General features: G+C 39.5%; 1 protein-coding gene across 3 annotated transcripts in view; it reads right to left on the reverse strand.

The window, feature by feature from the left end:
• Window positions 1-14,018, reverse strand: part of MTMR2 (myotubularin related protein 2) — a 106,102-nt gene extending 92,084 nt beyond the window's left edge. The window contains exon 1 of one of the 3 annotated variants that reach the window (XM_078147158.1): window positions 13,791-14,018. In XM_078147158.1, coding sequence (XP_078003284.1) covers window positions 13,791-13,870 — 80 coding nt within the window. In that variant the 5' untranslated portion in view covers window positions 13,871-14,018. Of the gene's footprint in view, window positions 1-12,924; window positions 13,608-13,790 lie in introns of those variants that run through there. The other 2 variants (XM_021000657.2, XM_078147157.1) reach the window with 2 other exon arrangements.
• Between the last annotated feature and the right edge of the window lie 1,488 nt (window positions 14,019-15,506).

The following is a 15,506-nucleotide window of genomic DNA, read 5'->3' on the forward strand; positions in this document are numbered from 1 at the left end:
AGTGAAGAGGAGCACCATGAAGCTGGTGTAGGTTTTGCAATCAAAACTAATCTAGTCAACAAGCTTGTATGCCACAGTGTCAAGACAACGTGATTGCCACTTGCAGGATAATGTCACGTCATCATCATCATCAGTGCCTATACTCCCACCATGACAAACCCTGATGAGGTCAAAGAAAAATTTTATGAAGATCTGGAGATCCTTATCATCAATGTGCCAAAAGAGGACAACCTTATAATTCTGGGTGATTTTAACGTTAAAGTAGAATCAGACTACCAGACCTGGCAGGGAGTCCTAGGGAGGAATGGAGTGAAAACAGCAGCAGCAACAGTCACTTACTACCGAAGACTTGCACATCTCATGACCTTCTTCTCACCAACACTGTCTTCCATTTACCTAAATGCAATAAAATTTCATGGATGCACCCTCGTAGCAAACATTGGCATTTAACAGACTATTAGCAGAATTGATGGTGTGCTGAAATGAAGTAGCTCAAAAGAAAGGCTAGATGCGCAAATTTAGGGAATCCTCCCCAAATGTCCACATGTGCTATTTGTGCCTGACCTGTGATAGAACATTCTGAACTCCTATTGGTCTGATCAGCCACAGTCAGATACACGATAACTTGGCTCTAACATAGTAATGTCATTTTGGACAACAACCAACCAACCAACAAACGCTAAAGTAGGAAATCAAAAGATAATTGGAATAATGAGCAAGTTAGGCCTTGGAGTACAAAAATACAGCAGGGCAGAGTTCTGTCAAGATAATCTGCAAACACTTTTTTTCAACAACCCAAAAAGTCACTCAACACATGGACATCACTAGATAGAAATCAGATTGATTACATACTTTTTAGCCAGAAGTGGAGAAGCTCTATACATTCAGTTAAAAACAAGACCTGGTCTTTCAAAAAACAACAACAACAACAAAAAAAAAACAAGACCTAGAGCTGACTGTGGCTCAGATTATAAGCTTCTTATTGCAAAACTCAAACAAATTGAAGAAAGTAGAGAAAAACATCAGACCATATAGGTATGATCTAAATAATATCCTTTATGAATATGAAGTGGATGTGATGAATAGATTTAAGGGATTAGATCTGGTAAAGTGCCTGAAGAACTATGAACAGAAGTTCACAATATTGTGCAGGAAGCAAGAAAAAACACACCAAGGAAAAAGAAGAGCAAAAAAGCAAAATGGCTGTCTAACGAGGCTTTACAAACATCTGAGGAAAGAAGGAAAGGGAACGAGAAAGGGGAAAGGTAAAGATATACCCAACAATGCAGAATTCCAGAGAATAGCAAGGAGAGAAAAGGTTTTCTTATATGGGCAATGCAAAGAAATAGAAGAAAACTACAGAAAGGGAAAGACGAGATCTCTTCAAGAAAATTAGAGCTATCAAAGGAACATTTAATGCAAAAATAGGCATGGTAAAAGACAAAAATGGAGAGACTTAACAGAAGCAGAAGAAAATGAAGAAGTAGCAACAATACACAGAAGAACTACATCACCTGTAACCATGATGGTGTGGCTACTGATCTGGAGGAGATATCTAGCAGAACACAGTGTCAAGTGGGCCTTAGGAAGCATTGCTAACAAGGCCAGAGAAGATAACAGAATTTCAGCCAAGCTATTTAAAACCCTAAAAGATGACACAGGTAAAGTGTTGCACTCAATATGCCAGCAAATTTGGAAAACACAACAGTGGCCTCCAGATTGGAAAAGATCAGTTTACATCCCAATCCTAAAGAAGGGCAATGCCAAGGAATGTTCAAATTACTGAATAATTGCATTAATTTCACATGCCAGCAAAGTTATACTTTAGATTCTGCAAGCTTGGCTTCAGCAATATGTGAACTGAGAATTATCAGAAAAGCAGGCTAGTTTTCAAAGAGGCAGAGAACCTAGAGACCAAATTGCCAACTTTCACTGGATTATGGAGAAAGTAAAGGAGCTCCAGAAAAACATCTACTTCTGCATCACTGACTATACTAAAGCCTCCGACTGTGTGGATCACAACAAAATGTGACAAATCCTCAAAGAATTGGGAGCATACCAAATCATCTCACTTGTCTCCTGAGGAACCTGTGTGTGGGCCAAAAGGCAACAGAACCAAACAAAGAACAAACGATTAGTTTAAGATTGAAAAAGGAATACAAGGCTTTATACTGTCATCTTTTTTGTCTAACTTATATGCAGAGTACAACATGCAAAATGTCAGGCTGAATGAATCAAAAAGCCAGAATTGAGGCTGCCAGGAGAAATATCCACAACCTCAGATATGCAAATGATAGCCCTCTGATGGCAGAATGAGAGGAGGAATTAAAGAAGCCTCTTGATGAGGGTGAAAGAGGAGAGTGTAAAAGCTGGCTTGAAGCTTAACATCTAAAACAAAAAAAAACTATGATCTTGGAAACTGGTCCCATAACTTCCTGGCAAATAGAGGGAGAAATAGAAACTGTCAGAGTTTATATTCTTGGGCTCAAAGTTCACTACAGATGGTAACTGCAGCCATGAAATCAAAAGACACTTGCTCCCTGGAAGGAAAGCTATGGCAAATCTGCAAAGCAAACTAAAAAGCAGAGACATCACCTTGCTAACAAAGGTCCATATAGTCAAGGCTATGGTTTTTCCAGTAGCAATGTATGGCTGTGAGAGTTGGACTATAAGGAAAGCAAAGCACCACAGACTTGACACTTTCAAATGGTGGTACTAGAGAAGTCTTTTGAGAGTCCCTTGGACAGCAAAGAGTTCAAATCACTCAATACTTAAAGAACTTAATTCAGACTGTTCATTGGAAGGTCAAATACTGAAGGGGAAGCTTAATGAGAAGAGAGGACTCACTGGAAAAAACACTGATGTTGGGAAAGACTGAAGGCAAAAGGAGAAGGGGGCAGCAGAGGATGAGATGGATGGTGTCAAGGAAACAACAAATATGAACTTGGACAGACTTTGAGAGATAGTGGAGAATAGAAGGACTTGGTGTGCTACAGTCCATGGGGTCACAAAGAGTCACCACAGAACAACTGAACAACTACAACAAGATTACTGAACTAGGACCACTGGCTGTAAAACCCTACTTGACATAGTATACAGAGGACCTTTACATGGCAGGCAACTAAAATTAGCTGAAGTATCAATCTTGTCTTTTCTGAACACTGAAACTCTATAGATATCAACAAGACTTGTTTTGGGTTTTTTTGTTTCATATTTTTCAATGAGCACTGGAAAGCAAGACAGGAATGTTTAACTGACTGTCATTTGAGGAGGGAAAGATTAACAAATTATCAATTAAAAAGGTATTACTCAAAAGCAAAATGCAGAAAAGAAAAAAATTTCTAATACAATTTTTAGAGTAACATAAAATCAAGTCAATCAGCATGTATTTATTGCTCATCTCCTAAGTACCAGGCACTATGCTAGATACTATATTTGCTGTGAGGATAAAATGAGATATTTGTAAAGCACTTAGCATAGTGCCTGGAATATAGTAGGCACTGCATAAATGTCAGTTATTATTATTATTATACAGTAGAAAGAACATATTTAACTAAGTCAACACTTCCTGGGCAAGCAGTTCTCCAAATAACAGAGTTTAGGTGATTTTTTTAAAAGCAAATTAATTAAAGCAATCTTTTAAAAATTTAATTCTTAAATTTTTAGAAATAGTGATCTTTAGTTAATCTAATATCTTAAAATTATCCAAAATTATCACATCAAAAACTCTACAATACTTTGAAAGGAAAACTACAAATTAAAGTACTGACAACATGTCCCATGTGCTTTCATCTGTGGAAAAATTATTATGCTTGCTCATTAGTGCTCTCTGGTGATGAAAAAATTGGTACTTATATAGAAACACCTTAAGATGGATAAATAGCAATTAGTTCTGTATAATAAAGTCACAGGATTTGAAATTGAGGTTATACTCATTAAAATGTCATCCTTCATAGTTCCATTTTCAATCTGACTTCTTATGGAAATCAGGCATATTATTTTTTTTAAAATCATTCAATGTCTCTGACCATTTCCTTTTTAATAGCTTTTGATTCCCTACAATTGACTTAAACAAAATTTAATATTCTCTTTTTTGTTAAAAAGGTCATGAGGTCCCTCACAAATTTTAAATCTATTTTTCGTAAAAAGGAAAAATAGTGTTCACTAAGAACTGGAGGTTTCCATTGGGCAAACTCTGAATCACATGTGACCTCTGGCCCATATGATTTCAAAAGCAACAGCACTGCTTTGGCAGCTTTTCAAGATAAACTCAATGATTTCTGGACATCTGTATCCAGGTTATTTCCTTCCCCTGGGTGTAATCCAAATTATATTGGATCAGGTGTTGGTCTCATAGAACAATTTCTTTATAATACTTAAAAAAACCCTTTAACTCAATTCATCAAGGCCCTATTTTTAAGAAGAGGGTAAAAAGAAGAAGAAAGAATAAGCATGTATATAGCACCTACTATGTACTTCAGCACTGTCAACAACCCTGCTAGATAGGTATTATTATTATTATCCCCATTTAACAGTTGAGGAAAGTGAGGCAAACAGAGGTTAAGTGACTTGACCAGGGTCATACAACTACCAAGAGTCTGAAGTTAGATTTTAACTCAGGTATTCCTGACTCCAGGCCCAGGGCTCTATCCATTGCACATGAGCTCTAAGCAAACATCTGTAAACCACTAGCTCTTGGCTTGCATTACCCATACCTGAGAAAAGAAAATGCTACCTTAAGAAGTCTTTTAAAAGACAGATTATGATAGTCAGCCAATAAGCATTTATTAAGTGCTTACTAAGTACCAGGAACTGTGCTAAGTACTAGGGATACAAAGAAAAGAAAAACATGACCCCTAATCTCAAATTCACGTTCTAATATAGGACACAATATGCAAATAACTACGTATATACAAAATGTACAATGTAAATAGAAGGTAATCTCAGAGGGATGGGACTTAGGGAAAGAGGGGATCAGAAAGACAATAGGAAAGGCTTCCTTCAGAGGGTGAGATTCAAGTTGAGTCTTTTAAGACACCAAGGAAACCACTCCAGCAGATGTGGAAATAGCCAGTGAAAATCCAAAGAGCCGGATCGTCACCTGTGAGGAACAGCAAGAAGGTGAGTATAGCTCGATTATAGCTTTCGTAGAGGGGAGTAAAATGTAAGATTAGAAAGAAGCCAGGTTGTGAAAGACTTTATAGTTAAATACCTTGTACTACTACTACCACTGTGGCCAATAATTTGTAAGACTTTTACTAATAAGCTTAGTGAATAGAGTGCTAGAGTTGGAGTCAGGAAGACTTGAGTTCAAACCCTGCTTAGTTATGTGACTCTGGACAAGTTACTTAACCTCTTGAAGCCTGTCTCCTCATCTAAAAAAATGGCATCTACCTCATAGGATTCTTGTGGAGATCAAATGAGATAACATATGAAAAGCATTAATCTTAAAGTATGACATAAATGCTAGCTATTTACCATAAATACTGTAAGTTCACTTAGCAAACTTCAATTACTTTTGTTGGAAATACTATATACTAATTAGCAAAATATGTAATAACAGGCATTGTAAACAAGAGACTTGGAAGTCAAAACTGCTGAGGTCAAGTGATGGTTCTGCCAAGATAGGTGACCTGGGGTAAATAACTTCCCTCTCTAAGCCTAAGTTTTCTTATTAAATTAAAGGAGTTAAGCAAAAATATCTCTAAGGTATATTTCAGTTCTAATATTCTGTGAATGTAAAACATAAAACAGTAAATGAATTCATAAATGTATACCGACTTATGTACTTCGGTAAGCTATTTTACTAATTATAACTTTGCTTCTGTTTCAATAGTAATTCCTAGCTAATTCATAATAGCACATACTATTAAAGATTTTCTCAATAGAAGTTTAAAGATCATTTAACAATCCTGGATTAATTAAAATTAATCCTCAGTCCATAAATAACTTCAGTAGTAGAATATGGTACTAATAATGCCAAGGTATGAATTCCTATAAAGGACAGTCAGCTTCACTTTTTTTTTTTAGTCACCACTGATTCCATCACTAATTCTGACTGGCTGCCAATAGTACAAGGGAAATAGAAAAAAAAATGTACATAGAACATCACAAATCCATTACCACTACTGGAAAAACAACTCAAAGCACAGATCCTTTTGGTAAGAGGTCACTTTAAGGATGCAACTAGGGAGGAGCTGATAAAAGAATGTTTTCAGATAGCTGGGTAACCTCTGCCTCAACAGACTATTAAGTCTCATTAGAAGTCAGAAACAATCAACTAATATTTGCTTAGTCAGTGTGTGCTCTCCAAGCACATATGCAAGAAAAAGAATATAATTGACTAAAGAACACTTAACTGTGCAATAAATTAACAGTAAGTTCAAAGAAAAATAAGCACATTTGTCAACTGACATGAAACATTTCAAGCAAGCTAAAACTTTCTATCAGAAAACAAAGTGTCATTAGTCACTTCCTTCATCCAGCTGTTCATTATAGGTGTGCAAGACATGCACACGCATACACGTTTTCAGCAGACATAAGTGCAAGTGTGACTTGTAAATATAATTTGTGATAATCCATAGAATCCAAGACTCAGAGTAGTAAGGGGTCTTAGAAGTTCTACTTTCCTATCCCATGTAGGAATCCCCTCTTACAACATACTTGACAGGTGGTGATCCAGCTTTGATTGATTCCAGTGACAAAGAATACAGTATGCATCTCATAAAAGCTCAAGTCAGTTAATATTTATTAAGCTCTTTAAAATTTACAAAGCACTTTCTCAACAACAACCCCATGACAAAATTAATGTGAGTACTGTTATCCCTACTTTATAGATGAGGAAACTGACTACAAATTCAGTGCCCCTTCTTCTACATCAGGGCTGTCCATTCCATCTTGGGGCAGTGTTGATCATTAGGAAGTTCTTAACATTGGGCTAAGATCTGCTTCTTTATAACTTTCATCTGCTAGTCCTGGTTCTTCCCTCTAGATCCACAAAGTTAAAGTCTAAACTACAAAACTGACTGAAATGAAACAGAATGATATAGATAAAGAGGCTCTGCCCAGAATAACTAGGACAAGGGAGTTTTAAAGATAGAAGAGGGAGAAGTAGGGAGGATTAAGTGCAAGACATGACAGAGATGAAACAAGGTCTATATTTACCAAAAGCAAGAGCCTCAGCAAGAGGGCTAGTTCAAGATATTTCTGGGAGGAGGACCTAGGAAGGATACAACAACCATTTCATGGAATCAGAGGACTGCTTAAAAAGAGGGTTTGGAAGTTCTTGGGTTTTGAGGGGGGTTTTTTTGTTTGTTTTTTGGTTTGTTTGTTTTTGCCTGAATCTAAAAGTTGTATATATTACCAGCCAAAAAGGACCTTGTTTCCTCAAGAAATAATGGCTGCTGCTGAAGCAGAGTGGAATTAAGACAAACAAATCTAGATAAAGCTAAATTAATTTTATCAAACATTTGTTAAGGGGGAGATTGGTGTCGCAGTGGAAAGAACTCTGGCCTTGGAGTCAGGAGGACCTGAGTTCAAATACAGCCTCAGACACTTGACACATACTAGCTGTGTGACCCTGGGCAAGTCATTTAACCCCAAATGCCTCACCAAAAAGCCAAAAAAAAAATTTGTTAAGCACCTATTCCTTATATATATAATGGACTATGCTAGGAGCTAGGATATCAGTTTTGTCCTATCAGACCATCCCTTTAAGGAGCTTACATTCTACTGGCCTTAGTAACTATGCTGCATACATTTAATAGGCCTATGGCCCTATATTCCTTACTCAGAAATTACTCAGACAGTAATCAAGTTGTTATTTGGACATTAAATAGCTGGTTAAGTATATGGCATTTCAGAAGACTCACTATAGAAGGGCTTTGTGGGGTGGGGCAGGGAGGTTGGGAGGAGAGAGGAGGGAAGGGGGAAAGAAGTAGGGAGGATATTGAGGAGAACTGAGGAGAAGAGCTATCTTCTCAAGATCAAAATCTAAATGAGAAAACCCTTTTTAGTCATTTGGGTGGACAGAAGATAAAATCAGTTATAAACAAAAGAGCCTTCTGTTTGGGGTGATCCTAACATTTTGTTATAAAGAGATTAAAGTTATCACTGAATTCTGTCACTTATTAAGTATATTCTACAGTGATGTACTGATTAAAAAATTTAAAAAATCAAATCATAATGACTAATATACCCTAAGCTAATAAGCGGTGGTAGTTTTGTTCTTCAGTAGTTTTCAGTCATGTAGTTCGGTGTAATCTTGACAAAGATACTAGAGAGATTTGCTAGTTCCTTCTTTTTTTTTTTTATGCTTTTAGGTGATTGGGGTTAAGTGTCGTGCCCAGGGTCACACACCTAGTGTGTGTCAAGTGTTTGGTCTGAGGCCACATTTGAACTCAGGTCCTCCTGACTTCAGGGCGCCACCTAGCTGCACCTGCTATTTCCTTCTCCAGTTCATTTTACAGATGAGGAAACTGTGGCAAGCAGGGTTAAGTGACCTGCCCAAGGTCATACAACTAGTAATTATCTGAGGCCAGATTATGCGTCTTCCTGACTCCAGGCCTGGCACTCTATCCACTGTACCACCTAGCTGTGTCCAAGCTGCTGGTAGTATGATGATAATTTTCTTTAAGTTCCCAACCACTAAAAGTCAACAGAATTCTGTGAAACAATCTATAACAGCTAGTATGGTATGTGTGCCTATAATGTCTGTTAAATCCAACATATTGAGTAATCTCCTATCAACCTTATCTATTAACTATACTGATATCAAATGGAAAAACACTAACAATAAGACTCCTGGAACTAGCCAGTTTCTTGGCATTAAACAAACAGCTTTTTGCACCACACACATGTTGGGCTGATGGTATGTAAAAAATAAACTATAATACACCTAAGCAACTAGGGAATAGTGAGCTGAAATAGGAAAACAGCAAACAGGGAAGGCTAATGAAACTTTATTTTAGGGATTCATGGAAGCACACCCTTAAAGACAACTGTGGATAGCCCAGAAACAACTACAACTACTGAATAGCATGGCTATAGTACACAAAAATAAAGTTATTTTCTAAACAAGAGCATTAAGCCTGTCAAGAGTCTAGGAGGCAGCATTAAAAGCAGTAGGGGCATTTTGGACAGCAGTCATTTAACAAAAGAGATACTTTACAAATGTTCAGTGTGGCATTGGTTTGTAAGCACAAAACAAAATTCATCATCACAATGGTGTGATCTTAAAAAATAGGTAGCAGTACAGACCAGTATTGTGTTATGATTTAACCAAAGACAACTTCCAAAGAACCTGAGGTAACCTAAGATAAACATAGAGTATAAATGTATGTAAGCCATTTTGGCAAATAAAACAGAGGCCATCTAAGAAACAGCAGAAGTGCTTTCAGACAGTGGAATTTAATATGTGAGCAATAAATTTGGCTTTACATTTTCTAACCAATGGAGTGAAAATAGCAACATGCAGTTACATAGATTTCATTTTCTGATACAAATTCATCTCCATCAATGATTTTTTTTTTCCTGAATAAACTCAAACAGGAATTTATCAAGTAGATTCTTATATAAAGGGCACAAAGTGACAAAATAAACTGTCTCTTCAGTTGTCATTTTACAGAAAATACACACAGGCTTTTCAAACAGACAATTCTCATATACACTTTTTATAAAAGTAGAAGACATGATAGCAAAATGTGATTCACAGAATTCATTTCTACAAGTGTTTGCAATAAGGTGGTCCAAATAGTTTGCTTTAGGATGTTCTAACTCAATAGAAGGTAAAAACATGGAGAATCCTAATGAATGGATAGTTAACGTGTTTAGGGAGGTTTCTTCTCCCACTCCCTCCAATGTCAGGTACCTTAAGTTAAATTCAGACAAGTACTAGGTCTCATCCAGTTTATTATCAAATTCTCTAACACATCTATAATTGCTGATAATTATATTAAGGATTAAAATGAGGACCAAAAACTAGATTCTAGACATGAGAAGGGCAAAAACGACATTATTTTCTAGAAGATTTTGAGCTGAGCCCTTAGTCTGGCTCCCATCTATTTTACCAGTCTTATTTTCATTCTACTCTCCTTCACAAATTCTACCTTCCAGTCAAACCATATGTGCCCTGAACTCAAAATTACATGTCCAACCTCCAGACATTCACAAATGCTATTCCCAATTCATAAAACATGCCCCCTTCCTATCTTCCAGCCAAACAGGTGTTCTTACTACTATTCATAGACATTTCAGCTCCCACCTCTGGGCCTTTGCACTAGCTGTTACTCATTCCTTAAATGCCCTCCCTCCTCATTTCCACCTCTCAGAATCTCTTGCTTTCTTTAAGACTCAACTCAAGCTCTGCCTTATACACGAAGACTTCATCCTAATCACTGCAGCTGCAGGTACTTTCCCCAAAAAACTTCCTTGTATTTATTTTGTATATACTCATGTAAAACATTTTGTATGTATTGGCCCTCCCAGTAAACCATCAGTTCCTTAAGCGAAGGACTGGCACAGAGTAGCCACTTAATAAATGCTTATTAATTGACTGATTTCTGTCTCTCAGAATCTTCATCTTCACTTACAGCTCAATTGAGTTGCCACATATTTCATGAATTCTTCCCCCGATCTCTACAATTATTAGTCCTTTCTCCTGCCTATTTTCCTTGTCCATGATGCATGCCCCCTCTCCGTGTATAAGCTGCTTGGGAGCCAGAACAGTTTCATTTCTGTCTTCTTTTGTTCTTATATCCTAATTCAAGAGCCCAACCAGTGCCTTTCATATAGTAGGTATTTAGTAAATGCTTGTTGAATGGAAATTATCAAATTTGCAGATGGCATATTATTAAGAAGGGTGATAACATTAATAACAGAAGCAGGTTCCAAAAGTACCTCAACAGGATAAAAAATGGTATCAAATAAAATTGGATGAAATGAAATAAAAATAAGTGTAAATAAAGTTTTATACTTAGGAAGTTTGTTGTTGTTTTGAACCCTAAGTATAGGATGGGGGAGGCATAACTAGATACCAGTTCTTTAAAAAAAAAAAAAGATCTAGTATTTTAGCAGACTGCAAGCCCAAACTATGTCAAGAGAATGACACGGCAATCAAAAAAAACTAATCTGATCTTAAGCTACATTAAGAGAAGCACAATACTCAGGACTACAGAGTTAATAGTTTCAGTGTGCTCTGCCCTGATCAATTTACGTCTACAGGGTTGTTTTCATTTCCGGGCACCACATTTTAGGAAAAAATATTGATGAGTTGGAAAATGTCCAGAGAGTGGCAACTGCATTAAAAGGCCTCACTCAGATAAAGCCACATGAAGACTGCTGAAGGAGCAAAGAATGTTCAGCATGATAAAAAAGATTTAAGGGAGACATGATAGTGTCTACAGGTATCTAAAGGGCTTTCATGTGGAGAAGAAATTAAATTTGTCCTGCTTGGCCCACAAAGGCAGAACAAGGAGTAAATTTGCAATGAGGGCAATCTGAGCTTCATGAAAGGAAAATTTCCTAACAACTAGAGCAGTTCAAAAGTACAATGGGCTGCTTTGGCAGGTAGTGAGTTCCCCCTCACTAGAGGGTGTGAGACAAAGCTGAATGATCACTTGTTGGGTATGTTGTAAAGAGGACTTGTTTAGTCATAGGTTGACCTTGATCGCCTCTGAAGTCCCTTCTAACTCTGAAAGTTTTAGGATTCTATATGATTCTATTCAGACAAAAGTTCTACTCGTTTAAACACTCTCAGGGGTAGCAGGGGGTACACACAGGTGCAGTTTTTTTTTAAGTAGTTTTAAACCCTCAAGCTTCCAGGTAGGTAAGCATCATAATTTTTTTAAAAGAGTAAACATATATGCACATATGAGGTTCAACTAAAGATTGTTTTTAATTGCAGTCGTTCAAAAAAGTATAGCTCAGCAGACAGGGTTAAAATCTAGCCACCAAACACTTAGAAGCTGTGTGATCAAGTGCATATCACTGAATTTCTCTGAACATCAGTTTTCATATCTACAAGATGGGAATCAGATTACAGATAAAGAGCTAGAAGGCATCCAGTCCACCCTTTTTATTCTAAAGACGAGTTTAATGGGAATAGGAAAAATAACCCATACTAGTCAGAAAACTGAGATGAGATAGACAAGGAAACTGAGGGTACAGGAAAAGCTTAGCTCCTTGCCCAAGATCAAATAGATAGTAAGCATCAGAGACTAAGTTGTGAAGCTCTAATAACATGTTATAAAGTAAACTATAATCTGCATGTAATTCTAAACTACAGTTGGAATCTATATTTTGCTTATATAGTTATATAGTCTTACTCTCCTGCATAATTTCGGAATTATGTACCAAAATGCAGGGAACAGCTTAATATCTGATACTTCTTCATTCTTTGGACTATTTTTCACTAGCAAATAGAATGACAGAGCCCTAGACTTAGAATCAGAAAGACCTCAGTTCAAATCCTGCCTCAGCTACTTATTAACTCTGGGCAAATCACTCAACCTCTCTGGGTCTCAGTTCCTCCGAAGTTAAATAAGAGATCTGGACCAGACGACCTCTAAAGTACCTTTGAACTCTAAAAATCTAATCCTAATTTACGATGTCTATGATCCATTAGCAAATTCGATGTTCCCAAGCCTTTTTATGACTATATAACAAATGTACCATTTCAATTACTTTTTTTTCCATTTAAAATCACATCTCAAGACACAAGAGATTTCAATGACCCACAGGCTTTCACCTATTATTCACCAAGAACTCTGCTGGAAACCTGCAACTTACTAATCTAAGGCTTTCTTTCATACTTCCAAATTTTAAAAACACATACAAAACCCCAACAATCCTATCAAGCTCAGGCCATCCGAAAAACTGAAAAGCTGGGGGCAAAGGGTAAGGAAAATGCCCTCTCATTTGGCCTACCTGATACATTCTCTAAGGGGATTTACTTTCTCCATTCACTTCTCAGAGATGAGGGCTGCCCAAGAATCCCAAAACTCAAGTTTTGGTCTGGGGAGTTAGAAGAGAAAAGAGTAAGGGCGTTTCCATGACAACCCTTAACAGATGCAGGGGAAAGAGTTTCTTCGGAGAGCACGAGGAGGAGGAAGGAACAGATGGAAAAGGAATGAAGGAAGGAGAAAAAGGAATGGAGAGGAACGAATGAAGGAAAGTAGAAAGAGATGGGAAAGTAGGCATGAATGAAGGAGAAACGAGATAGGAGAGTAGGAATGAAGGAAGGAGGAAAGGGATGAATGGAAGAAATGAAAGAAATTGGAAAGAGATGGGAAAGTAGAATGAAGGAAGGTGGAAAGGGATGGGAAAGTAGAATGAAGGAAGGAGGAAAGGGATGGGAAAGTAGAACGAAGGAGGAAAGGGATGGGAAAGTAGAAGGAGGAAAGGGATGGGAAAGTAGAATGAAGGAAGGAGGAAAGAGATGGGAAAGTAGAATGAAGAAAGGAGGAAAGGGATGAATGGAAGGAATGAAGGAAATTGGAAAGAGATGGGAAAGTAGAATGAAGGAGGAAAGGGACGGGAACGACGGAATGGAATCGCTTATTTGATGCGTAAAACGCCCAGGGTGGCACTTGGGTCCCTCGCAGAGGATGGGAAAGGAAGAAGCGGCCCGGGGCAATGCCAGGCGGGCAGCGCCCAGGCGCCCGGGTGGGGCTGGAGCCAGCCGGGGGCGCAGGAGCCGGAGGCAGCGGGCAGGGGCAGGGCCAGGGCTGAGAGGGGCCGGGCGGCCCCCGCCTCCCTCCTCCCAGCGCCGGCTCGCCCGCCCGCCCGCTTACCTGGACAGCGAGTCCACGCTGGGCGGCCGCGCTGCCGCGGGCTGGGAGCCCAGGCTCTCGCAGCTGGAGCTCTTCTCCATGGCGCGGCCGGGCCGAGTGCTAGGCTGGGCTGGGCTGGGGGGCGGCGGCGGCGGCGGCGGCGGCGGCGGCGGCGGCGGCGGACAGGAGGAGCCGCGGTCAGCCCCGAGCCTCCCAGCCCCGCCGCAGACAGGAAGCGGCCATATTCGCCCAGACTGCACCGCGAGCGGGGACTGCGAGAGGGGCCCGCCCGGAGCCGGAGGAGCGCCCTCCCCCTGGCCCGCCCCCGTCCCTCTGCTCCCGCCTCCTGCCCTGGGGTGGGGGGGAGAGACCTTAGTGAGAGGGGGGTGGGGCATTCTGGTAGATACCAGGCAGGGGTCAGACGGACGGGCGATGGAGATACCGGTCCGAGTGAGGCGAAAATGGGTGAAAGCATGCGTGGGGTTGAAAAAGATCAGGGAGGTGTGGTTGGAGGAGAAGTGGGAGAGTGTCAATAAGTGAGGGTCAAAGTAGGGCAGTGCATGGAGGGCCGGGCCTGAAGTGCAGACTCATCTTCCTGAATTCAAATCTTCTCTCAGACACTTGCTAGTTGTGTGACCCTGGGCAAGTCACGTAACTCTGCCTCCATTTCCTCATCTGTAAAAATGAGCGGAGAAGGAAATGGCAAAGCACCCCAGTATTTCTACCAAGAAAACCCCAAATGGGATCACAGAGAGTCAGACACAACTGAACACACAAAGGGACAAAGTTGGGGTGAAGAAGAGGAAGAACAAGGTTGGAGCTACCTCGGTGAGATGGGGGTCCCTTCCAGTTCTAAATCTATGGTTCTGTGACTTGGGGAATATGGAAATAAGGGGAAATGGTGATGTGGGAATGACTGAGACAAAAAAGGCTTGTGAAAGTGAGCCATGGGGAGCATCTGGGGATTAGAGATCTTTGGGTAAGGTGAGGAGGGTGAAGTTTAGAGTATTAGAGTAATGGCAGGTAGGGTGAGGTACAGGTGGATGCTCAGTTCCTATCCCCCAAATTCAAGGCTCAAATAGGCTCAATGAAATTCTTTAGCTGCTAATACTGATGAAGGGGTGCTTTGGGAGAAAGAAATGGTAATAGAAAATATGGACAGCTAAGTGGCTCCTTGGACAGAATGGTGGCCCTAGAGTCAGCAGGACGTGAGTTCAAATTTGGCCTCAAACATTTACTAGCTGTGTCATTTAACCCTATTTGCCTCAGATCCTCATCTGAAAATAAGCTGGAGAAGGAAAAGGCAGACCCACTCCAGTGTATTTGCCAAGAAAACTCTAAATAGAAGCTTGGAGAGTTGGACAAGATTGAAACCACTCAACAACAATAGAAAATATGATAAAGTATTCAATCTCAATAACCTGGAGTGACTGGGTGGGAGCATAAGGTTGGTGTGGGCTTGGTTTTGTTGGTAATGTGGAGAATGGAATTTTAAAAAAAGAGAGAGAAATATGTGGAAAAAAACTTCAGAGAGAAAATATCTGATATTTCAGGGCTGGTACCAGCCCTCTTCCCCTTCTTAGCTGCCTGCCCACAAAATAATATAGGAAAATAAATAATGCAAGAGAAAAATTAAATATATTGTGGGGGTGAGGCCCAGGTTAAGCTTACTCGGACTATTCCTGACTCCTTTCAATTTCCCATGTAGAACAGGAAGGCAGGGTTGAAGAAATAGCC

This window comes from Phascolarctos cinereus, unplaced genomic scaffold, assembly GCF_003287225.1.
Source record: "Phascolarctos cinereus isolate Bilbo 61053 unplaced genomic scaffold, phaCin_HiC Scaffold_726;HRSCAF=1367, whole genome shotgun sequence".
Lineage (NCBI taxonomy): Eukaryota > Metazoa > Chordata > Mammalia > Diprotodontia > Phascolarctidae > Phascolarctos > Phascolarctos cinereus.